We start from the raw sequence: 26787 nt of genomic DNA on the forward strand, positions 1-26787 counted from the left end.
TCTTCACTTTGGAGGGAAACCTAGAATACAAGTGGAATATAAATAGGGGTTGGATGTGCAATTTTGAATGAATCATGTAAAGACTGATATCATTCATATTTGAAGATTGATTATTCGCATCTTTGAGCAGGGTGTTGATTTGATTGTCTATGATATTCTATGGGTCATAATGACCTCATTTGTATACCCTTATTGTCACCTTAGCTGAGGGTGGCTGACTCAGCATAAATTTATAATTGAATCCAAGAATTTTTGCTCCATATCATCCAATCATATGCAATTAAACAGCTGAAGAAACTAGATGATTTTGAACGATTTTAATTTTACTTACAGAATTGGATTGCAATGGTAACAATGAATTGACTTATATGGCATAACAACTGGACATCTGAATGAACAAATTGTATTCGTGAGCAGTTGGCAAGGAGCTTCACTCACCAGAACACACACCGAGCAATTGTATCTGTGCAACCTACAATTTTCCAGCCATTAAGGTTAATTTTACTGGATGGGATGATAGGAGTTAAGTGTGCACATAAATATTTGGTTTGCATTCCTGGTATTTGTAGCTCTGCACTGGTACAATTGGTAATTTATGAATGACAGCTTTTAACCAGAGTCATTTCTGTATGAAGCTGAAGCTATGTCTTAGTACAATTACCCTTCACATACAGTCACATAAGCTCTTTCATTCATCATTGCCTACATAAAGTTACTAATCTGTTGGGTTGCCTACAGACAATGTTTTATGAAGCAAATATAAGCTGATTGGATACACTATTATATGAGGTACTTTTAATTGCACACTGTTTATAATTAGAATTGAGCAACAGGGAGGTTATATTACACGTTCATAGAACTTGGTTTAGACCACACTTGGCATGCTATGTACAGTTCTATTTCCTATATTGCTAAAGGAATATAAAAACACAGGAATGGTACAAGAGTTGTCCAAGAATAATTCAAGAACTAAGAAGCTATGGCCATCGGGAAAGCCAGAACAGGCTAGGGCTGTTTTTCCCAGGATAAAGAAGATTAGGCTGAAGGTGATTTAATAGAACTCTTTAAAATTATGAAGAGGTTATAACAGGTGGGACAGTCCAAAACTAGACATCATAAATACTTGATAGTTACAAATAAATTTAATTGGCAGAGCAGTGAAAACATTTTTTTACCCAGAGAGTAGTTAGAATGTGGAACTTGCTACCATCCAGAACAGTTGAATCACATGGCATACTTGCATTAAGAAACATTTAGATAAATGCAGGAGGGACAAGTGAATAAATATAGCTGGGGCTTGGATGAGCTGAAATATGATAGGAGGAGGCTCATTTGGACCAGAAATGCCACATGGACCAAATGGCCAGTTTCTGTGTTGTAAAATACAGGCAATTTTTGAAATTTCAGAGGGTTCAGATGTTTTCAGACTAATGCCAACAGTACAGATGAAAACACTTTAAATAAAAAAAAAATTACAATTATTTGAAAGCTGCTCAATACCAATTGAGACACATTTGTTTTACCAATAAGGCAACATCTTCTGATGGAATACAAACCTGTGCTGTAAATGAATATCTTGAATATTGTATTTCTGCGCTGTAATAAAATACTTCAAGTCTCTGTTAGTGAGGCCTTCGTTTTAGAAGCTTGTGAGTTACTAGACTTTGTAGGCATGCACTCATGACTCGTAACCATTGTTACCATTTGGAGAATGGCAAAATTATCTTGTTTCAAAAACTTTGCCAGTGTCTGAGACAATAGAAGTTCCTTTGAGCACCAAGGCCAGAGGCACATCTGGTGAAATACACATTGTCTATGTAGTCACTGTTGTGAAAATAATCAGTAGTTTGTCCTGCTGGTTACTTCCAAAGTATATTATCTGATGTGCTAAAATTAGCATATATTAACCACAAAATTATCATGAACAAACTTCAAAGTTGCAGAGGAAAGAATAGGTTGATTTTTATGTTAGGGGCCCACATCTGGCAGGAGATGGGCATGGACATTATCCATCAATGTGAAGCCTGATCTGATTTTTGGTGGATAGACCAATTATAAATTGAACAGACAAACTGGCTAGCACTAATTGCATTGCTACTAGACAGCTCGATCTTTGGAGATGCAGAAAATATGAAACAGCAAATGTACTTTTTACATATTCAGCAGTACTTTAAACAAGAACAGTGGAAGCCTTGGATATTAAATAAAGTAAAAGATTTCAGTGTGAAGAACATTTTATGAGCCATACAAAGCAGCAAACTGGTGAAACTTGTGGAAGCCTTTAAGTGCAAAAATACTCAAGACATTAAAGTAATGATGAGTTACAGACTTTTTTCAGGGGCTTCCCCTTCTCCAGCTAAAGATTCCTTTTGAATAGCTGTGTAAGTAGTCACTTGACACCTTTTACCATTCATGGTTTGTAACGGGGTTGAGAGTACAGAAGTGAATGACAGAAACTTGACATTAGATTATTCCTTGAAACTATAAAAATGGAAACATAACATTTTTCTGTCTTTTTTGGAGCAGTTTTCCACATCATTAGGACGGCTCGATATCTGATGGAAATTGGTAAACTGCAATAATTTGTATTCAGCGTTCTAAATCTGGCATAGGATCTTGATTTGCATATTCAAGAAGCACAATGCCAGTTTCAATCAGTCAGCGTCAGCAACTAATAGTTGGTCAGGCAACTGCGTTGTCCAGTGCCTTGTGATCTACATTGGACATGCCAGACTCTGATATACGACTTGCAATCAAGGCATGTATCATGCACCTGTTAATTGGTGTCAAAAATTAATTTGTCTCCTGCTGTTTCTGCAGTGAGCTAAAAGACATGCCACTACAATACATTATTTGCACACACAAGAGCAACTGAACACCAAGAAGAGTCAGTGAGGATAAAATGCAACTTTGTCACAAATTGGTCATTTAGAATAAGGATTGTCCATTATACATTTTCCCCAATTTCACTTTCTGCCCATTTTGTTTTCCCAATAAGTTGCATTTCACATTTGTTGTCTTTGTTTGTTGGGAAGAAATGTATGTAATATAAATGTAACATTTTATATCAGAACATGAAGATAGCTGTTGTTGAATTTTCATTTTTATCTCAGTCACTGGTTTCAGGCAGGGGCTGTGTTTATTTGACTAGAGGAAAAGTGTTCCTGAACAACGAAGGTAAATGTACAACTGGTACAGACTGATGGGATGTGTTAAGAATCAATAGTCAGTGCAGCAATATAAGGAAATTAATGCAGTCTGATTTGCCACAAAAAGTACTGAATCTTTCAAATTTATTTTGCTATTTATTCATAAATATTCAGTCCATGCTTGCTGTTAAGGAGAAAATAAAGCTGGGAATTTATCTGTAATTAGCAGTACTGCTCTGTAGTTTGGTCAGGATTGAACTTGCTTGTTGTACATTAAGAGGCTAGCTTGACTTTAAAGCTAAAGGAGATAAATGTATTAATGAGATTATGGCTAATAAAAAGAAACTTGTGACATAGACTTTTCATCCGCTGTGAAGAAATTTAAACAATGGACAGGAAGTGCTCTTTCCTGACTTGTTTCCACTTTTCTTCAATCTGTGGGAATGTGTGTGCATTGTTGACACCGGTAACAGGCAAAACACGAGTTATAAAGATTTTGGCCTGGATTGTTATGGCATTGTGGAGACTCTGAGGACCTTTTAAATATTGCAGGTGGGACTGAGATCTGGAAATCTCACCCCAGTTATGGAAAGACCCCATTTTTGTTAGAAGGGGCAAGTGGACTGGGTGAGATTCATACATGAGCTTGAGTGTGATTCACACACTGTGGATTAGATCATTTTCTACAGCAAAAACATTGTCAATTTGAACTCAGCACTGAATTCAAATGACCCTATTGAGGTCAGATTTTTTTGATGCAGAATCTTGATCTCAGCCGGCCTCAATAATGAGTTGAAGCAGAACCCATTTCTGCTAGAGTAAGGGCCTTAAACCACTACGTGTGAGTTACAAGTTTATAGAATAGCCATGAATGCTCTTGAAGGATGGCTATGATTTGTAGAACCATCATGATGTGAACTTATTTAAATCCCTAGCCCTTTAAAAACTAAAAGGGCTGTTTAAGAGGCCTGTCCATGTCAGTGAGAGGTGAAAAAAAATCAAGCTGTGAAGTTATTTGAATCCTCAGCCTTTTCAAAATCAAACATAGGCTGCCTTTGTCAGTGTGAGCTGAACAATAACTGTTCTAGCAATTACAATAGCTGTTTGTTGTTGTTACTGCAAGGGTGCTCAATATGTCATTAATAATTCCACAACTTAAGTTCACAGCTTGATTGACTTCTTAAAGAGGTCATTAAATGATTAGCTGTCTTTGATTTTGGTCATGAATATGTCTTATTTTAATATTGTGACTTGAAGTAATTTAAATGTTTAATATTTTATAAATGTGTCAAGGTTATAATGTATGCTTAAAAGTGTACTTTATTCCAACTGAGGTCATTCATGATGGATACTGAGTTGGCAGAGAGGACGTAAGAGCAAAGGTAGGTGGGAAGGCAAAAAGTGTCATAAGTTGGCAAGGGAGGTACAAGAGCCAAGGAAGTGGGTGGAAGACAGGAGTTGTCATGGCGGGTGTGAGGGACCATTAGGGTGGTTGAATGGTTATACATTGCAATGGATATGATGGAGCCATTCTAAGTGGGTGTGGTCTCATGTTTGGCATACTGTAGCAATGAAAGGAGCATGAAGAATGAGGTTGTGAGGATTGTTGGCCAGAGAGCCTAATATTTGACAAAACAAATGAGACAACATCCCAGTGAACTGAAATAGGCCTTTTAAACAGTTGTACTCAGCTGCCCCCATGGACATTTCCAATTTGCACTGAGGCAAGGCCCTGAATTCATCACTCACTGGTCCCACACCAAACTGAAGATCCTCCATTCAGGTGTGTTGCTCCCAAAATGGGCACAAAGAACCAGAACCTTTCTGTGATTCATGCTACTTGAGTTGGGAGAGAAAATCAGTGCTGATACTTTACATTCAGGAATACCTATTACAATAAGCAACGAAAGATTCTGACCATATAAGTAATACCAAACCTCCTATCATTGACAGGTGAGGCTTGGATGTGGGGATTATGAGATGAAACAACACTCAAAACCCAAAATGATAACAAATATCCTTATTAGGTTTGGTGGAAAAACTGGTTAAAAATACATTTCACCAATGGGCAATATATTACAGCTGTTGGTGACAAGCATGTTACAAGTTATTATGTAAAATCACCCACTGCACATCCATTTCCCATTGTCTATACTGTTCAGCCACTGAATGAATGGCTCAGTGCAGTCTGAATCAATGTTTGCAATGTTCCTGATATACTTCTCTCCAATTTGGGAATGTTATTTCACTGATACCATCATTCTGTGCTATCAAAGTGCATCTTAAGATCTAATTGTCCATTGAGGCTTCTTATTCTTCATTCAAACACGAGGTTGAATCCTTTCTTGACATGTTCCATGTCTGCTACAATGAAACTTCCTTATGGGACAGCTGCTCTGAATTTCAAAAGCATACAAACTCTGACATGATCAATTAACGTCAGCCTGGGTTGGTTTCAAAACTCTTAGTGTACCACTTAACTCAGTTGAGTGAGCATTTGCAAGCATGTTCAGCAACAAGTTCTGGATTTTCAGAATGGGGTGAGGAATCTGACACATGGATGAATTCTGGATCTCAATCCCATGCCAAGCTGTGTCACTTTGGTAATTTTTAGATGGTAAAAGTGTCCTAGTTGGCCAGAAAGCAAGTTTAGCACCCAAATAGAGGCAGTGAGTGCCTCCAGAGGGCAGGAAACACTGCTTGGTGCCAACAGCAAAGGTAGGTGGTAGCCATGTTGGAGGCTGCTGCTACCTTGTTGATTAGAGCAGACAGGTCTGGTTAAGGCTATGGAGATAGAAGAAAGTGAAACTCTGACAAGTGGCAAGAACAAAATAAAACTTTATCAAGCATTTGGGTGGCACGGTGGCTCAGTGGTTAGCACTGCTGTCTCACAGCGCCGGGGACCCAGGTTCAATTCCATCCTCAGGTGACTCTGTGTGGAGTTTGCACATTCTCCTTGTGTCTGTGTGGGTTTCTTTTGGGTGCTCTGGTTTCCTCCCACAGTCCAAAGATGTGCAGGTTAGGGTGGAATGGCCGTGCTAAATTTCCCGTAGTGTCCAGGGGTGTGTACATTAGGTGGATTAGACATGGGAAATGCAAGGTTACAGGGAAAGGGTAGGGGTATGGGTCTGGGTGGGATGCTCTTCAGAGAGGCAGTGTGGACTTGTTGGGCCAAATGGCCTGTTTCCACGCTATAGGAATTCTATCTTTTACTTAAACTATCAATAGCCTCTGGATTGAATGGCTTTTGCAAAACCTACCCACAGTTTTCACATAATGTACAATTGGTCAGTCAGGAATTTACTGCTTCTTAGTGTAATTTAACAGATAAAATGTGATTAACGCTTGGCACATGGGATGATGGTTGTGATTGTTGATTCAGTCGCTGGACCTTGCTGCAGGAATTTCTTAGTGCAATGCCCTGTTCTAACTGTTGTTAGCTACTATATTGATAACCTTGTCTGTTTGCTGATGACGACACAATCTTCAACTCCATTTACAATTCTATGGACATCTTCATGCTGTTCTGTAGCAAAGTCTGGACAACATCCAAACTTGAGATAATGAATGGCATGAAGAAAGTGGCAACAATGAGTGTCAGGAATTGACCAGAGCTGAAAAGTGAAAGCCTAATCACCTCTACATTGCTAGATCAATATCCAAGAACATCCTACATAAACACAAAAGTTTTAAGAATTCAGAAGGCAGCCCACCACCACCTTGTCTAGGGCAGCAAGGGGTGAGTAAATATTGCTGACTTTAACAGAGAAGCTGACATCCCAAACATGAAAAATGAGAACCAAAGTTCAAAAGTTTCAAAGAACAACTGATCCTTTGCCTTCCTGTGGATGGCAACTTTAATCTGTTCTTTTGCGCAAGGTAAGGCACTGACTGGAAGGCTATGAGAACCACCTGAAATAATATAGAGGGAGTTTGGATTACATCATTATATCATGACTGCAATTTTAAACTGAGGTCTCAGTGAATTTGTTTTCTTGTATGTGACAGAGGCAACAGGCATTTCACAATGAAATCTTAGGTGTCCTCTGCCTGGTTTCCATCCCGCTCCTTCACAATGATATCTTGGTACCTACTTAGTTAAGTGTGAAAAACGTTTTTTGCATTCCTTTTGTAATGGCCTACTACCACCTGAAATCCCCCCACTCAGACCTAGAAAACACAATAACATCTCTACTTCCTCAGGAGGCTAAGGAAATTCGGAATGTCCACAGGATCTTAACAATTTTTATAGGTGCAGCATAGAAAGCATGGAACAAATCCCCTGCTCAGAGCTAGACAACTCGTCCCATCAGATATTATTCCAAAGTTCTTCTGGTTAGCCTCCAAATATCCTAACACGTTACTAAGCTTCATTCACCCATCACTCTGTGACTCATGATTCCTTCATGGTCTCATAATTCCGCTTCCCTGGAAACTTCTGGGGTCTCTGCACTTCTTCAGTTATGGTCTTTTGTGTATCCACATTCTTTTCACTTCTGGAAAGGCATATCTCTGTGTAAAATTGAAGGATATATGCCTAATGAAGGCAGATATAACAATTCTTGGCCTCACCTGGGCTCATTTGGATCCCAAAAAAATGGATTTAATTCATATCTATTAAACATGAACAGCTCACAAGAATCCTTTGCCTTCATCAAACTTGCTAACTTTGAGGACCAGCTAGGTTCCAGGCAAGGGCATCTCAGCATTGCTGTATCATGTTTGTATCCCTCGGGAAATCCTCATTGACGCCCCACCGCTTTGAAATTTTTATGTACGTCATCAATAATACTGTAATATTAAAACAGCTGGCATCCTCAAAATGAGGAAAGTAAAGGTTTGGCAAGATCCGAGGGCACTTTTTAGAGAGATACAAATTAAAACGCTTAAAACTGAACCAGACTTCAAGAGTGATTTCTTATGATAGCATTGCATTGAAACTGAGCCCAGAATTTCTTAGAAATTAAAATTAATAGGTAATTCTGCAACAATATTAAATATGTGTGGTAACACTAACAGATTTCTTTTTGGCCTGCTTTGTACAACCAGTCAAGATGAATTTCAGTCCAAACATCTTTTATTTAGGCAAAATATTTCAGATATTTCAAGGTCTTTTAATGTATTTTTGCAAGTTCACTTTTGGTAGATTATCATTATTTTCCAGCTGAGCGAGCTGAACCATCTCACACTGTTAGGGGAAAGTGGAATCTGATCCATTTTTTTTTCTCTTCTTAGTGATCATGATCATGTTCGATACAACCTGACACTGACATCAGTCCCAATTTAGTTTCAACTGCAGCAAGATTAAGGTAGCAGCAAGGTATACACCAGCAACTGCCTGATACTAACACTGTAGCCCACTGAAATTTAAATTTAAGACAGCTGAATGTGTGCCCATCCTTCAACCTCAGAAAGAACATTTATAGAAAAATCAATGATGACGCTGTCTTTTCAAAAGTGCTGAGGTTACTTAATAAACATTTCTGATCTTTTAGAGTCTACTTAATGGGGAGTGTTTTTTCCCAGATAATTAGTCAGAAATTCAGAAATGCACCTTAGACAACAGTTTCCAAACCCATGACCATTTTCATTTAGAAGGGCAAGGACAGCAGAGATATGATAACACCACCACTTGCAAGTACCAAGCCATTTCCAAGCCACTCACCATCCTGATCGTTCCCTGCTTCTTTGGTGTTGCCAAGCATTATGTGTCTATCTGCATCAAATAGACTGCAGTGGGTCAAGAAGGCAACTCACCATCACCTTCTCAAGGGCAAGTAGGGATAGTCAATCAGTGGGGTGGAGATGTTTGAGAGTGTCAAGTTCCTGGGAGTGATGATCACTAACAATCAGTCCTGGTCCACTCAAGTCGATGAGATGGTCAAGAAAACACGACAACACTACTTCCTCAGGATGCTAAGGAAATTTGGCATGTCCACAGGAGTCTTACCAATTTTTATAGATGCTCCATAGAAAGTATCCTATCTGGATGCATCACAGCATGGTACGGCAACTGCTCTTCCCAAGACTGCAAGAAACTATAGAGAGTCATGAACGCAGCTCAGTGCATCGTGCAAACCAGCCTTCCATCCACTGACTCCATCCATACTCCCCACAGATTTGGGAAAGCAACCAACATGATCAAAGACCCCTCCACCCTGGTTATACTCCCTTCCTCCCTCTTTCGTCAGGCAGAAGATATAAAATTTCTTCCCCACTGTTATCAGACTTTTGAATAGACATCTCAAATATTAATTCTGATGTCTCACTCTGCACCTTCCCTGCAGCTGTAACATTGTATTCTGTACTCTGTTCTGCTACCCTGATGCACTTTCTATGGTATCATCTGGCTGTATAGTACGCAAAACAACACTTTTGAGCTGTATCTCAGTATATATGACAACAATAAATCAACTTCAAACTCAAATGCCGTCCCTCCCAGTGAGGACTATATCCCAAGAATGAAGAAAAAATGTTTATATATTTATTTAAGTTATAACATATTCACATCAGTTCAGTTAAAGTTCCTTTGCAATATCTTTGGACGTTTTCAGAGATGTTCAGTTCTTGGTACAATTAGCAGCAGCCTGCTGACCTTCATTCCATTTGTCTATGGCAAAGTGTAATACATATTCTGAATTGATAATAAGCAAGCAATCTTGTAAAAAGTCAAGCAACAAGGATAACAAGGCCCAAAACTTGAATTTACAGTTGGAAATCACTCTCCTATATTAGTTTTAAGTTCCTTTTTTGGGGCACTATTCTGATGGAGCACAGGCAAAGATAATGGAAATTAAGGCAGAATTTAACTCAGCAGAATTTCAGCTCCATTCATAAAATCCCACCAGATTACGATTGAGAAACGATAGTGTTTCTTCTGACCCTTGACCTGAAAATGTCAAAATTTATTTGAGAACTTGTCCAGTGATGTTCCAAGGCACCCTCGTGAATCCCATTGGAGATTTCAACATGAACTTAGCAATATCTGTATCTATTGACAGTGGACGTATGTAGTGTTCTGGGCCGCACGTGATCTCCACATCAAATAACTAATTGTGGGCTAGTCAGTGTAGCTGTATCTGCTGCAAAAACAGTGTGTGAAGTCAATGGATTCAAAACTCACCATTTTACTGATCCACTGAGATTGCCGATGGCCAGAAGGTCTAGACCAAATGTGAAAATGATATAATGGTAAAAAAAAATACACATCTGCATTCAAGAAGCAAGTTTTATGGCACCTTATGCAAACTCAGAACATTCCATGTTTTAATAATTGGAGTTTTTCATTAACAATTGAGATCTATGGTTGTGTATATTTTCTATTCGTGATACGTAATTTCTTTCTGAGTTTTACACCAGGAAGGTTTGCTCCATTTGCTACTTGGAGTGATATTTTAAACATGCAGATAAAGAATTTGTTCACAATTTTGTTAGAAACACAACTATTCCCACAGAGTATTTGTAAATGCCTGGCACGGAAAATAGTTTTGAGTCATTCCTTCCTTCTTGGGCTGAAATTCTATTGCTGCCCTCCAAGGGTTAAAGGCAAACTAACAATGTTTTTTTTAAAATCAGCAAAATCGTGCACTTTTACACGGCAACATGTTTAATCATGTTTGTGGATATCTATGTGATACATGAAATTCATATACAAGTTATAAAATGCTACAAAATTTCATAAGTAATACATTCATCCAAATTGATTATTGATGCTTAAACCAAAATACACACCCTGAAAAAAGTCATTTAGTGCCTGAAACCAAAGACAGAAAGAATAAATTGGTAATTTACAACTGGCAATCAGACACTCAAAGCAACTTGCTGTTTGGGTCCTTCATAAAACAGGCACCTCTTAATTGGACAGCTGGCATACTCTGGTGGTGTGTTTCCCAACCTGTAGCAGCCAATTTTGCCTTTTTGACTCCACATTAAGCTAAACTTTAAAAAATTGTGCCGCTCTTGAAACATGCATTAAGCCTAGAAAAGTTAAATAGATCATGCACAGTGCAGGATTCACTCAGATTCAGCTGAATTTGACAGTAGAATGTGTGGCCTTTGATCAGTATTTGAGAAAGACCTGATTCCTACTTCAGACACCTTGGGCACTTCTAGATCTGTGTGAGGTGCCTGCAGAAGGAATCCTGGCCTAACCCTGTCTGAAATCCATTCCATCAACACAAAATTAGTTGCAAGGAATTGTGCATATTGCAGGGAGATTGCCCTGCAGAGTTTGAATGAATAATTTAAAAGTGACTGTATTAGATAAAGGTCAATAATGTACGTAGTGTACACATAAAGATCCATCTCCGAGTTCCCAGAAGAAAACAGTAAAACTTGTGAATATCGCATTCTGGTTTTGACTTGAATTACGCACCTCAGAGCCAGTGTGTGACAATCACTTAAAACAATTCATCAAAATTTATTGCTTTGTGGAAAATAGTTGGATAAATGTTATCTGAGATTTCATTTCCGAATTTAATAGTATTGGTTTTACATGGGCCCAAATTAAATATCAAAATATGTTGCAAGGACTGCACGGAATATGGAAACATCTGCAAGAAATCTAACAGCCAGGTACTGTTGGAAAGTTTATTTTATTGCCTCCACGGGAGAAATAGTGTCATAAAGATAAAACGGTTCCAGAGTACTACTTAAACAATTGGATGATGATCAAAGCTATGTGAAACTTCATAGTACGCACGGTAACTGTACACAAACATCTCCCATATTTTGTTTCCTGAAAATTTGAGGAAATGACCGTACTCTGATGCATAAGGCTCTCTTCTTGATCTTCATCTATGTTTTGTGGCCGTTCTATCCTGGCAGAATTAACTTATTCTGAGGTGTCTCATCTATGTACCTATATGGAAATGTGCTTTCATGTTATAGTACCAGTTTGTCTCCAGTGCATTCTACTCCTCCAACAAAATTAAAACTGGAGTTTTAGGTTTCTCTTTGACTGGTTTGTCAACCATACAGAGCTCCTCTCAGGTATGTCCTAAAATGGCTTTAGGGAATCCAATATACATCTCAGAAGCATAATTTACACATGAAATATTTTGACATCAGACAGAGGCAGCCACTACAGTTTCCCTGTGGGAATTCCAGGGAATATAGCCTACAGCCTCATAGTCAATGGGAAGTAGAGAGGTAAGTGGGATGCCTATATTTTTGGGACATTGCTATCTGTTTTGTCCAGGCAGATGGTCTGAAAACCTTTCCCCTTGTTTTTAGATGTTAGAATAAAGAAGAAGTGAAACTCTAGCCTCTTTGGTTTTCATGCCTATTTATATTGCCTCGGCCTGAAGAGTGGATAGGTGGGAGAGAAGATGGACAGGTTATGTCAGGTCAAGGGGGCGGGGCATCTGCCCCTCCCACGTCACTGACTAATCCCCACCACTCCCTACCTGCACTCACCTATCACCATCCTACCTACCTTCCCCAGCCCCACCCCTCCTCTCTCTATTTATTTCTGAGCTCCCTTCCCCCTCCCCCATTTCTGAAGAAGGGTCCGGACCTGAAATGTCAACTTTCCTGCTCCTCTGATGCTGCCTGGCCTGCTGTGCTCCTCCAGATCCACACTGTGTTATCTCTTCTTATTTTTCGCTCTTCCTTTGGGTGTCAACCTCACAGCAAAACTCAGGTGATGTGATTGCAACTAACAATTTGCTTAAAGGATTACAGACTTAAAACACATTCCACCTTATGATCCGTTCCTCTGTAGTTACTTCAATCAACCTGTTCAGGCGTGTAACATCACATCTTTAAGGCAGGTGAACCATCTGGCCTAGAGGTAGGGACACTGCCACTGTGCCCGAAGACCCCTTCTGTTCCTCCATATGTTTAAAAAGAGAGCCACTTATAAGGAAACATTCAAGTAGAAGTCAGTTCATATATGTATCTTACTGCCAGGACTTATTGTTAATGACATACATTCTAATCCCATGAAAACTACCATTTAGAAATGATGGCCTAGTGGTATTAACGTTGGACTGTTAATCTAGAGACTCAGATAATATTCTGGGGACCTGGGTTCGACTCCCGCCACGGCAGATGGTGGAATTTGATTTCAGTAAAAGTCTGGAATTAAGAATCTAATGATGACCATGAATCCATGGGAAAAACCCATCTGGTTTACTAATGTCCTTTAGGGAAGGAAACTGCCATCCTTATCTGGTCTGGCCTTTATGTGACTCCAGGCCCACAGCAAAGTGGCTGACTGTTAAACTGCCCTCTGGGCAATTAAGGATGGGCGACAAATGCTGCCGAGCCAGCGATGCCCTCGTCCCATGAATGAATAAAGAATAAAACATTAGGGTCGTAGATACATGGGAGCACCACCACTTGCAAGTTCCTCTCTAAGCCACGCACCATGCTGACTTGAAATATATCACCATTCCTTAGCTGTCACTTGGTCAAAATCATGGAATTTCCTTTTTAACAGCATTATGGGACTGCAATGGTTCAAGAAGGCACCTTCTCAAGGGTAACTAGGGAGGCCAATAAATGCTGACCCATACAGCAATGCACACGTTCCATGATGAATTACAAAAAAAAGTAGGAAAATTAAGAATGCTACTTTGAATAAGCTGAAATAAATTGATAATTTGTGTGTATAAAAATAATAATTAATCTACTTGCTTTTCGATAATTGAACGTTACAGGATTCCATGATGATAGTGATCATATCGTACCCACCTGATCTCTTTTATTAATCGTTGTATCCAGGAAGGATCCACTAGAGAATCTGAAACCAATGCAGCCAATTAAATTACCATGCTAATATGACTGTTTATCAGAAGTACCAAATATTAGAATTCCAATTTTGCCTTCAAAGCAAATTACTTCTGGACTAGTGTTTGGCTCCTCATTATTTGAAGGCATTCAATATTGAAAGTCCTTCTGCTACACTTGACTCCATCTTGAATAAATGCAGCACAGTTCAAACATCACTTTCATATTGTACTATTTGCTCTGGATGGCACCAGCAGTGCAAAATTTTGATTGATATATTCACATCAACTAACATCTGTAACTGATAAAACTTTTGGCTCTCAATTTATTCGAAAAATAGTGGTGCTATTTTTGCTTTGAATCCCACTGTGTCTGTCTGAGTTTCATGCCAGTTTTCCTCAATTTCTGTAAATCCTCAGGGATTATTTAATAAGTGTCTTGTAGTTTGGGATGGTGTTAAATTTGGGGCAGATGAAATCACACAACATTGTGGGAGGGAAGACAAAAGCTCCGGGAAGTGGAGGTTAAGCATTATTGATACGCCTCCAGGCCAACAAGGAAATCTAAAACTAATATAAAACAACTTACTGTTCTGGCCTAACTTCAGAAAATACCATGAATACTCAGTAGGCAAGACAACATCTACAATAGAGAAAGAGAAGTTTATCTTTCAGGTGGTTGATCTTTCATAGATTCTGGTGAAAGGTCATTAAACTGAGATGTTCACTTTTTATCTCTCTCCATGTATGCAGGCCGCCTTGCGCAACATTTACTGAATGTTTGTTTTTATTTTAGCTTTACAATATGTGCGGCAATTTGTCTCTATTTTTATATTGTTCATTCAATATATAATTAGTATTCATGCTAATATTGTCAACTGCTTTAATGACATTAGGAAGATCAAGGGCATTTCCTTTGACAATCCTGCTGTGAAGTCCAGAGTCTTGCCATCAATTCCATTCTATTCCCAGCCCAGCCTCTTAGATGAACCACATTGTTTAAAACACGTGCAGTCTTTTTAATCCCAAGCAAAGTTCCAAACTCCCATCCCCTCCTACGATCATGTCTGTAACATCATTCACTTCTCCTCATGCTTGAGCCAATCTGTTGCCAAATCTCTTAATACATGTCATCCCTCGATGCCTTTGTCTCTTCTAACTTCGATTGCTTCTGTACTGTTCTGGCTGGCCAATCAGCCTCCACCCACCCCAATAGCTTCAACTCATCCAAAATTCTGTAAACTGCATCCTATCCCCTTACCTATCACTCCAATCTTCACAGACTTACTTTGGCTCTAAGTCCATCAGGATCTTAAAATAAAATTCTCATCAGTGTGTTTATATTCCTCTGTGGTTCACCCTCCCCACCTCCTACCTTTCCTGCACTCTGACTGTTGTACGTTGGACAGCCCCTCCCTTCATCCCACCGTTGTGGTCTATATCTTCAGATATGTAGGCTGAGTCCAAGCCTTGGAATTCTTTTCCTTAACACTTCCATCTCTCCAATGCGTTCTCCTCCTTTGAAATTTTCCCTAAAATTAATCTCTGACCAGTCTGTTGGTTAGCTCCACTGAATCTCTTGCTTGTCATCCTCTCCCTAATATCATTATGAAGCTATATTTGTAAATTAAACTTGTTGTATGAGACCAAATTTTTGATAAGGAAGAATAAAGTGAATATACCATGACTTTCACTTATGGTATAGTTTATTTTGAAAGGGATTGGTGCAGACATTGCATTAAAACAAAATCAGGAGATATTAAATGGATCAATGTCGTATTCCTCACTTTGAGAGTGTTGCAAAGAATTGTGATAATGTGCTTGATAGTCTTTCAAGCTTAAGGTCAGTTTGATCTGAAGCTAGAGTTTAGGATTTTAGTGCTGTATGTCATATAAAGGTAAAATTAAAACAGACCTTCTCTTTCCTTGGCATGTTCTTAGGAATTAAGGTTTCTTACATCAGAGGTGAGAAGGTTAAGGGTTGACCTACTAAAGATCACTATTAGTTGTAATAAGGTAATTAGTGCTAGATAGATTGCATTGATTGATAAGATTCTAAAGCAATAGCACAGATTTAAGACAATTGGGAGAGACATTAAAGAGGAGTTTAGGAAATTATTGACTGAATGTTCCCACTTTTAGGTGTTTTGAGTGAGATTCAAGGTGCCTGGTCTGCTGTGACACATGTTGTTGTCTTTTCTCATCCGAGTTTCCGCTCTTTATTTAATTAATTCTGTAAACAGCCTATTTGGCAGCTGTTTTGTGCAATGACATAGCACACAGACATAGGTGTTCACCAATGCTCAGTCTTAGTGGGGTTCATGCTACCGACACCACAGTTAAATCCCAGCTGCACATTGCTTCAGATACTGCAAGACAGGAAACTACCCTTTATATGCCCCACTGATATCCCAAATGATATGGCACAGAAAGGCAAGTTTGCACCTCTGTTTACCCAGACTCCATGGACAGCAACCACACACAGCACTGAGCTAAAATGGCTGCTGTGATCTTTTGACAAGCTTAGGCAACTCACATGGAATATGTGAAACTGCCTCCATCCAAATCACCATTCTAAATATGGGGCTCTGAAGCTCAGTGAGGGGCCTAGAAATTTGCATCTCTTGTTTTACTCACACCTGCATGATATATTCACATTCTGGAGATGAAAGGCTCACCTGCCAGCTAATACAATGAGCAACCCCAGGAATATATACACGGACTTTTATTAACAGATGGTTCTGAGCAACTGGGCAGAGACAAGAAAAGGATAGGTTTATAGCAAAACGTGGAAGGTACCTTGTCTATCTGTCTTCCTCAATCTCAAAAGTCAGTGCCTGGTGAAAAAGCCACTTTGAAAAATGACGATTCACTGAGACCCCAAGATCTACAAGTGTTATTATTGCTGAAGAAATGGGGAAACAGCTAGAAACTGAGCACTCATAATATTCTCACAATGAAAGGACTCAAAGAGCATTTACTGAATTGTCTTTATCTTCCTGCCTGCATTTATTTGGAAGTTTTTTTTAAACCTGTGTTTGTGTGTGCTTTTGATATCACAGTTTTATTATTTTCTTTTGGGGCTAGCAATAATAAAATTCATCTTTCTTTCACTCATTTTGATCTTGTTAACTACATTTTAATTGAAATGTGACAGTTGTGTGCTAAAAATAATATATAAAATTTTGTGACTGACAAAGGGAGGATTAAGAAAAGAAGGGCTGGTTATAACTTCCTCACCTGGTTGTAACATTATGCCATGTTAATTGATGTATATGTCTGCATTTGGGCTTGGAAGATATTTGAAGAAAGATAGACTTCTGCCTAATGAAAGAAGTAGTTTTGAAGTGTAGAACTGACCTTGCATTCTCATCAGAGTGCTGTGTTAGAAGACAGTTTGGCTCAGAGTGAGGGCTATAAACTTCAGAATTCATTCATTTTGCTGCTTCCCCTGAATGTGACTGACAGTTAGATCTCCAGCATTGGTGAATGTACCTCAACGTTTCAAATACTCGTCAATGTAAATGCTCCATAAATGCAGGAATGAAAGATAGCACAAGTTCAGACAATCAATGTAGTTCGGTAATCTGCCACTGTTGAGTTTCCTTAGCAGATGAGTGAGAGAATGGCACAAGAATGCAGTATCCAAGCAACAGTGAGGAAATTTAACTGGCATCATGTTTACATCTGAGTGCTTGATAGTGCATGTAATTTTAATTCCCTTTCTGTTAAAAGAAACCAAATACAAACTGGGGATGCTGGTGATCAGGAAATTTAAAACATTGCCCTTCAGCCTAGGTTCAGATTTAATCTTGATTAATCACAGAATCCTTACAGTGTGGAAGCAGGCCATTCAGACCCCACACTGAGCAACTGAAGAGCATCCCATCCAGACTCACCCCATTATCCTATCCCTGTAACCCTGCATTTACCATGGCTAACCCACACTGCATGTGCCTGGACTCTATTGGGAAATTTAGCATGGCCAATCCACCTAACCTGCACATCGTTGGACTGTGGGAGGAAACCGGAGCACCCAGAGGAAACCCACACAGACAGTTGGCTGAGGCTGGAATCGAACCCAGGTCCCTAACACTGTGAGGTAGTAGTGCTAACCACTGAACCACAATATTGCCCAAAATTGAATAAAAATATTCTAGTCCAGAAATTCTCAGGCATTTTGAGGAAACCCAGAACCGGGCAACTTCTGCTCAACCTCAACTATTACATTTGACTCCTAGGATCAAGAGCATTTGCTTATTCCTACTGGCTGGCTACCTCGGTTAGCTGGGAGGAAAAGTTACAGTGGTCAGCTGCAAGGTATGGGAATCTGCATTATATTCTAAGATGGTCTCAGCTATTGTAAAATTTTATTGTTTTATTTTATATCATCTTGTCAAAATAAACCTGCAATTGATTGCTTTTGGAGAACCAAACTTCTAAATTCCCTATTAAAAAAGTATTTTTTGACATCAGCCGAGGGAATAAAATTGGCAAAAGGCATCTTATTGTTCCAGTATAACACAATAGAATTGGCAATGAGATCATTGCTCCAGAATGATTTGCACTGTTGAACTTTTTAAGACCCTTTCTTTAGTTCATGGTAAGATGAAGTTAAGTTTTCTTTTTGCAAAATTATTTCACGTTAGCAGAAAGGCTACTGTGAAGATTTGTAGCACAGGTACGTATGTTACAAACCACAGCTTTTACTCTCAGAGTTATATCATGCTCTGCTGCAAGTTAGATTGCTCCCCAACAATAACCAAAAGTGGTTCAGTTCTTTCAGCATACAGAAGTATTAATAGGTGAGTATTATTTTAGAACATTTCAGTATGAGGAGCAGTGTATCACCAGATTTGGATCCTTCTGATCTCCTTTTTCTTTTTTGTGGGTCCTGTTTAGCAGTCATGAGTGATTTTGTATTTAAGTCCATCATGAGTGCATTGTGATTTTGTGCACGAGCACGAAGATGAAATAATTGGATGCAGTGAATACACAGCGATGGAAGCTGTTGCTTTTTCCACAAAAGTATTGAGACAAGGGTGCAGGAAATGGCTTAAAAGCATATCTCACAATTTCTTTTGCATGCCAGTTGAATATTAAGTGCTCAATAAAAAAAGAGAAATAACTGTTTCAATACTGTAAAATCTACTTGGGTTTTCTGTTTCCTTTCAAGTACTGTGAACTGTAAAGTATTTTTGCATTGTTCTTGAAGAACTATTTGTGAATGCATGGTTCTGATAGAAGTAGTAATCTGGACCAATTTATTCTATTTCATTTTAAAGTAGACTAGGAAACAAGAATAATTATTTTCCATTCAGCAGTGTCGGTTTACAACTTTGGCTTTGGCGTTCATACATGAATTTGGCAACTCATAGTTTGGCTTATAGATGGAACATCATTATCTTGCTTTCACTATATAAGGGAGATATGTTACTCCTTGAGACGTGTCTCATGGCTGCTGGTCATCGAGTGAAAAGTGAGGCCTAAAGCAAAGGCGGAGATAACTTTAATAAAACTCTTCCCCTGTTTGGAACAGTTCAATGTTTAGGATGGATTATAGAAGCCTACCTTACTAGAAAGTTGACGTTTGAGATTTTTTTCTTGTTCAAACTTCTTACTCCCAAAAGCAATGGCCGATGCTTTTGGATCGCATAAATTACTTTTAAAAATTTGAATAATATTTATAATATTCATAAATATTGTCACATTTATAAAGTGATAAATTCATGGCCATACTTACGATTTATAGAAGGCTATACAAAAACTAATATGCATTAAGTCTGAATAGTGAGTATACTGATACAATGAAATGCCTGAAACAGAAATGTCTGCAGTATTATTAGAAAGCAAATAAGACTTACTAAAAAAATACTCCACCTGCAGGTGTATTGCTCTTTAGTGTCATCAAATCATCATCATCCATCACTTCAGTATTGATCTGAAGCAGTGTTAGGTACAAGTGCGAACATTGTCTATACAACCTGGGAGTTTTGTGGCAATGTGAATTCCAAGCTCTCAAAAGTCAAGTGGCGTGACACCAGAATGGACTTCAATTTAAAAAGTAATAATGTAGCAATACTGAGTTCTTAGACACTCAGGCCTCATGGGTGAGGTATGGGGTCAAATTTCTGAAATTGAAAGACCCCCCCACCATCAAATCGTACTGGATTGTACTAACTATATTAAGTAGCTTTTTTGTTTCCTTCTGTGAACAATATAAATGATAAATACTTCTAATAACTAAAGCATGCTGTATACATGTTCAATAAACTGCTGTAATAGTATTGTAGGTGATTCAGCTCAAGCTGGTCCTCGGCTATGGCCACCAATGTGTAAGCTCATGCTCTTGCCTACTCAGGTGTGTTAATTCCTACTGGGTATTGAGTGGGAACCAAATGCTGGTATTAAGATTGGCAGAAGCAACATCCTTCCTGAATTTTCCAGGTGGGCACTGCCTGCTGGTGGGCTCCAATACATCAACACACCCTTTCAACCCAACCCTAATTCCACCTCTATAACAATCGAAGTTGTAGTATGAAATATTTCAATATTATGAAAGAGAGGTCACTCTTATCCCTCTAGAGACTAGAAGAAAAGAAGCAAAAGGAAATTAAGAAGAGACTAGCTTGCACTTCTTTGACATTGGTATCAGCTCAGATATTTCAGTAGCAATGATCTACGACAATCGTTCAGCCAGGGAATAGTATATGCTCTATGGAAAACCAAAAGAATCCGGCAACTCAACAGGTTACATGTAATGAAACAAAAACAGAAATTGCTGGAAAAGCTCAGCAGGTCTGTCAGCATCCGTGGAGAGAAATCAGAGTTAGTGTTTTGTGTTCAGTGACCCTTCTTCAGAACTGATGGTAGCTAGGAAAAGGATAGTTATTATGTAGAAGATACGGTGGCAGGGAGGAGGGAAGAATTAAGTGATAGGTGGAGATAGAGCCCAAAGAGAGAGAAAAGCAGTTGGATAGACAAATGAATGGATAAAGACCAGCCTAGGAGAATTTCTGTCCACAAATGCTGCCAGACCAGCTGAAAATTTCCAGCAATTCCTGTTTTTGTTTCAGATTTCCAGCATTGGCAGTTCTTTTATTTTTTTTATTTAGGTTACAAATAATTCTCTCTAGGCTTGATACCCACTTTCAGTTGTTACATTATATTGTTCTATAGATTATAATGAGCTTCCTAAAAAAAACTACTTTTGTCTTTTATTTCTGCAGATGTGATTGAAAGTTGCTGTGCTGCTGGGCAACAATGGGCTGCAAACAATGGCCAGTGCTTTGATATTCCACTGAAAAGCTTGGACTCTGCTACCTGCAGGTAAGTGGGCTCTGAATTGTACTATGTTAAATAGCTGGTGATTTTTCCCTTCTGTGAACAAAACGAACGATAAATCCTTTCAATAACTAAAGCATGCTGTATACGTGTTCAATAACTTATCATGTAACTCCTTAAAGTATCCCCTGATAAGTATGTTTTAATTCAAAAATGGTGTGCTGTGTCAGCACACTATTCTTCAGGGGTTTGTGCTTGCACACAATGCAAATTAAGCAGAAATCCTTAGTCTTCCACTAGAAAAGTTCCAATTCAAAGTGAGGTACAGAATCTCAGTCTTGTTCCTAATGAGAATGGTCAAAGTGTAGACTTGACCACAATTCACTACAACTTAGTACAAGTTTGGCAATGTAGCTTGGAATTCCAGTAAGGAGAGTAGCTGGTAATAGACTATGATAGCTTTATAGTTATACTTCTAAACTAGCAACCCAAATGTTGAGCTCAAGTGGTAAAATTGACCAATAGATCAGGTAATTTGGAGTTAGAACTAAAGAAATATGCTTTGAAAAGTTGGGATTGTCTTGGTTCATTAATGTTCTTCAGGGAACAAGATCTGGATCTGAGTTGCATATGACTCTAGTCCCCGACTATTTATCTGCGCTTTAATGACCACTGAAGTGATCTACCTGATTGTAAACAATCGCTACGAAGGCAACCTCAGACCAGATTAACCCTGCAGAATCCTCTTTAACAATGCCTGGCTGTTGATTTTCAGATTAAAAGAACTTTACTCACAGAATGATAGTTTTCATCAATCATTTCAAGTTCGTCTGTTATCATTCCAACATTTGACCTGGCCTTTTGGTAGGATAGAGTCATTGGGTCATACTGCCCAGAAACAGACACTTTGGTTCAACTCATCCACGCTGACCAAACATCCCTGTCTGACATTGTACCGGTTGCTAGCATTTGACCCATAACCCTCTAAACCCTTCCTGTTCATATATCCATCCAGATGTCTTTTAAATGTTGTAATTGTACCTGCCTCCACTACTTCATCTGGCAGCGCGTTCCATTTGCGCACTACCCTCTGTGTGAAAAGGTTACCTCTCTGGTCCTTTTAAAAATTTTCTCCTCTCACCTTAATCTATGCCCTCCAGTTTTCGATGACCCTCTCTCCCCCTCCCCACACCTAGTGGTATGCATTAAATTGGGTATGCAACAGGACTCCTTCAAATTAACTTAATATAACATTTCCATGTTGAGCATCACTTAGAAGCCCTGTGAGCAGCCTAGGAATAGAACATGCTCTGGGTAAAGGATTTCAGGTGGTGGGATCACCAATATGAGAAGTAATCTATTGACTTTATCCTTATCAATGTACCTGCAACAGGCACGTAAACCCACAACATTGCTTGAAATGACCTGGGGTCAACCCTTACAAAGAGACTCTTATGAAGATAAACCCCTTTCTTTACACTGAAGACATCTCCATTATTGAAAATAACAGTATCACTGGGAGGGATGAAGGAAAGATCTCCAGCACAGAATTAGGCATTTGTTCAGCTGGACAAAAATAGTATATGTCCACACTTTAAAACACAGTGAATTGTGAATGATTTGCCAGGAAAAGCAAAGGGCATACCTTATAATGAAATAGCATAACTCCAAAAGCAGCAGGCTATAGATGGACAATCATTGAATCAAAGCAAAGTGTGTAGCTGCTCAATATTTAATCAAGAATATTGATGGATAACAGGGAACCAATAGGGTGAGAGGGCTCCCCAGTCTCAGTCGTGGAAAAGCTCAGCAGATGGATATAAGACATAACAATTGTTTTTCTAGAAATGTTTCCACACAATAAATCTCACAAGGTTGTAGTCTTCTGCACCTTCACAGGGTTATTGGGAAGGAGCCAACAGATAATGCCTTGAAACAGTTCCCTACATCCTGGGAACAGCATTTGTTTTAAACTGGAAGCTGAGCTAAAGTACATTTTTGGGACAGGATACAAAAGGTCATCTATATCCCAGGAACAGTACTTTTTTAGGCAGGTAGCAAAGTTCAAGTTTATCAATAGTACAGAGTACAAAAAAAAAGCAGTGTGTGGCTGCCTATGTGACACGTCAAATGACAGTGCCTAAAGTTGACACTGAGCAATTATACTGGAAAAGTGTTTAATTCTCCTCATTCAGTAGTTTTCGATTCAATAAGAGCAAAAATTGATTGATTTATTGTCATGTGTACTGAAGTACAGTGAAATGCTTTGTTTACGAGCAGTACAGGCAGATCATAATAAGCAACAATGTGCAGATCAAAAAGACTTTAGGCAGAGGCATATAGGTTACATTGCACAGGGCATGCACGAAGCAAAATCAATAGCAAGATCAGCATTATTTGAGGCTGGACAGTCCATTCATCAGTCTAATAACAGCTGGAAAGAAGCTGTTCCTGAACCTGCTAGTGCATCTGTTCAAGCTTCTGCATCTTCTGCCTGATGGAAGAGGTTGTAGGAGATCATTACCGGGGTGCAATGGGTCTTTGATGATGCTGGTGGCCTTCCTGCGGCAGCGAGCCGTGTAAATGGAGTTCATGGATGGAAGGTTGTCTTCATGATGGTCTGGGCTGTCCATGCCACTTTCTGTAGTTTCTTATGGTCCTGGGCAGGAGAGCTGCCATATTATGCACCCAGACATCTATAGAAGTTGGTGAGCGTCCTTATGGAGACGCAAAATTTCCTGAGCTGCCTGAGGAAGAACAGACATTGTTGTACCTTCTTGACTTCGTGGGAAGTCCAGGACAGTTGTTGGTTATTGTCACTCCGAGGAACTTGATGATCTCCACCCTCTCAACCTCAGTTCCATTGATGTAGATGGGGGTGTGTTCTCCTCCTTTCTTTCTGAAGTCTGTGATCAGTTCTTTAGTCTTGCTTACATTGAGAGAGAGGTTGTTTTCATTGCACCACATCACCAAGTCCTCTATCTCCCTTCTGTATTTTGACTCGTCGTTGTTAGATATCCATCCCACTATGATGGTGTTGTCAGCGAACTTGTAGTTGGCCCTCATTCAGAAGGTAACAGCACAGTTGTGGATGTACAGGGAGTACAGTAGGGGGCTGAGGACGCATCCTTGGGAGGCTCCAGTGTTGAGTGTTATTGTGGAGGAGGTGCAGTTACCTATCCTCACTGATTGCAGTATGTGGGTCAGAAAGCTGAGGATCCAATTGCAGAAGGCAGAGCTGAGACCAAGGTCATGCAGTTTTGAGATCAGTCTGGAAGGGATAATGGTGTTGAAGGTGGAGCTGTAATCAATGAGCAGGAGTCTGGCATAGGTTCTTTGTTGTCCAGATGTTATAGGGATGAGTTCAGGGCTAGGGATATGGCATGCACTGTGGACCTATTACATCAACAGGCAAATTGTAGGGCATCGAGGCAGGCTGGGAGACTGCAGTTGATGTGGAGTTGATTCACTGGTCAGTTATAAAAAAAAACCTTTTCCTTTTCCCCAGTGCAGTGAGTTTGTGAATGTGTTATTAATAGATTATTTACCATATTTCTTGCAAAGACCATCACATTAAGAACTACAGACTTAACTTAGCTGTTAAATAATTATGACCGATTAACAGGTGACATATAAAAACCTGGGAGTGAAGCTGCCATTAGCATTAAAACCGAGGAAATTATAATTGATTCATTAGTTATATTCCATCACATTCTCAAAGATACATTTCATTGAAAAGCAAATTAAAATTTGTGCAGAAGCCGGAATTTTCAAAGTGGTTTACTTTTTCATCCAGCAAGCTATATTAAACAGAGCATCATGTTTGAACACTGGCCTATTGGCTAAATTGAATGCTGGCTGATTTTGCCATGTAATTAAACATTCAAAACAGTTCAACCTATACTTGAGATAATAAGAACAAACAGGAATGTTGGAAATATAAAAATGAAAACCAGGGAATATTGGAAATGCAAAACTTACTAGTTAACATCTGAAAGATCAAGAGGTTTTGCATGAAATGAAAATAATATTTTTGATTTAAGCCGCTGAGATAGTTGAATAATTAAAGGTCTTACAATTTCTAACTATTGCTAAGATATATTTTGAAAAACATGGGCTGATATTTGAAATTCTACAGTATTTGTTCACTACTGAAACTGGGCTAGTGAAACAAGCCATTAGTTATTTCTCAGTTGATTGATACCTTTAGAAAATGGAAAATATAATTAAGCGTCATAGAGATATTAATAGATCGGTTCAACTTACTTAAAGATTAAAAAGAAAACATAGAAATCTTGAAATGGATTGGAATTGAGCAATTGATATAGTCTTGATAGGTTGTGGAAGCAACTGGATAGATGAAACAAATATCTCCGCCTTTTCCAAGCTTTCTTCTTACTGAATAGCTATGATCTTTCAAATGTTAACTAGTGAATTATGCATTTTCAATATTCCCTGGTTTTCATTTTTGAATCTCAAATATACCTGTTCCATTTCATGCATACCAATGCAAAATATTTGATATTTAGGAACATTCAACAAAGTTGATCAAGCATCTTTGATTTCAGTTTTGCTCATGTTTTTGCCTTTGGGGAGGTGATGGCCTCATGGTATTATTACTGTTAATCCAGAGACTCAGATAATGTTCTGGGGATCCAGGTTCGAATCCCACCACGGCAGATGGTGGAATTTGAATTCAACAACTATCTGGAATTAAGAATCTAATGATGACTGTGAATCCATTGCCGATTGTCAGAAAAACCCATCTGGCTCACTAATGTCCTTTAGGGAAGGAAACTGCCATCCTTATCCAGTCTGGCCTACATGTAACTTCAGTCCCACAGCAAAGTGGTTGACTCATTAATTGCTCTCTTGGCAATTAGGAACAGGCAATAAATGCTGCCTAGCCAGCTATGCCCTCATCCCGTGAATAAATAAAGAATTTAATGATGACTAATATTGAAAACTTTGCTATCCTTGATAAAGGCTGCATCACACACATCCAGAAATTCTGGCACGGTACTAGGTATAATTTCAAAACCTGCAGATGACACAAAATTGGAAGTCCTGTGAACTCTGAGCTGGAGAGTAACAGATTTCTTTTTATTCATTCGTATTATGGACATCTCACTGGCTAGGCTTGTATTTAATACCTACCCCTAAATGTCCTGGAGAAGCTGACAGCGAGTTACTGTCTTGAACCACTGCATTTTTTTGGGATACAGTGTCAATTAACCATGTCAAATGCATACAACTTCCATTAATTAATGTGCAAGTTGGCCTGTGTCCTAGCTTCATGAGGTTGACACTTCTTGTTTAGCTATGCCTGGTGCTGGTCCTGGCATGACATTCTACATTCTTCACTGATCCAGGGTTGACCTCCTAGCTTGATGGTAATAGTACAATGGGCAACATGTCAGGCCATGAGGGTACTGGCTGTGGTTTAATACTACTCTACTGCTGCTGATGGCCTGCAGCACCTCATGGATACCCAGCTTTGCTAGATTTCTTTGAAATCTGTCTGATTTTAGCATTTTGCTAGTGCCTCACAACACAATACAGGATAGCCTCAATTTGAAGACATGACTACATATCCACAAGGATTGCATGGTGTTCACCCC

The 26787-nt window shown here is 39.0% G+C and overlaps 1 protein-coding gene across 1 annotated transcript in view; it reads left to right on the forward strand.

The window, feature by feature from the left end:
* fbln2 (fibulin 2) overlaps positions 1-26787 on the forward strand; it is a 392772-nt gene that overhangs the window by 297146 nt on the left and 68839 nt on the right. The window contains exon 3 of the mRNA XM_048606751.1: positions 21112-21211. Coding sequence (XP_048462708.1) covers positions 21112-21211 — 100 coding nt within the window. The remainder of the gene's footprint in view (positions 1-21111; positions 21212-26787) is intronic.

Source organism: Rhincodon typus, chromosome 16 (genome assembly GCF_021869965.1).
Source record: "Rhincodon typus isolate 14 chromosome 16, sRhiTyp1.1, whole genome shotgun sequence".
Classification (NCBI taxonomy): Eukaryota; Metazoa; Chordata; class Chondrichthyes; order Orectolobiformes; family Rhincodontidae; genus Rhincodon; species Rhincodon typus.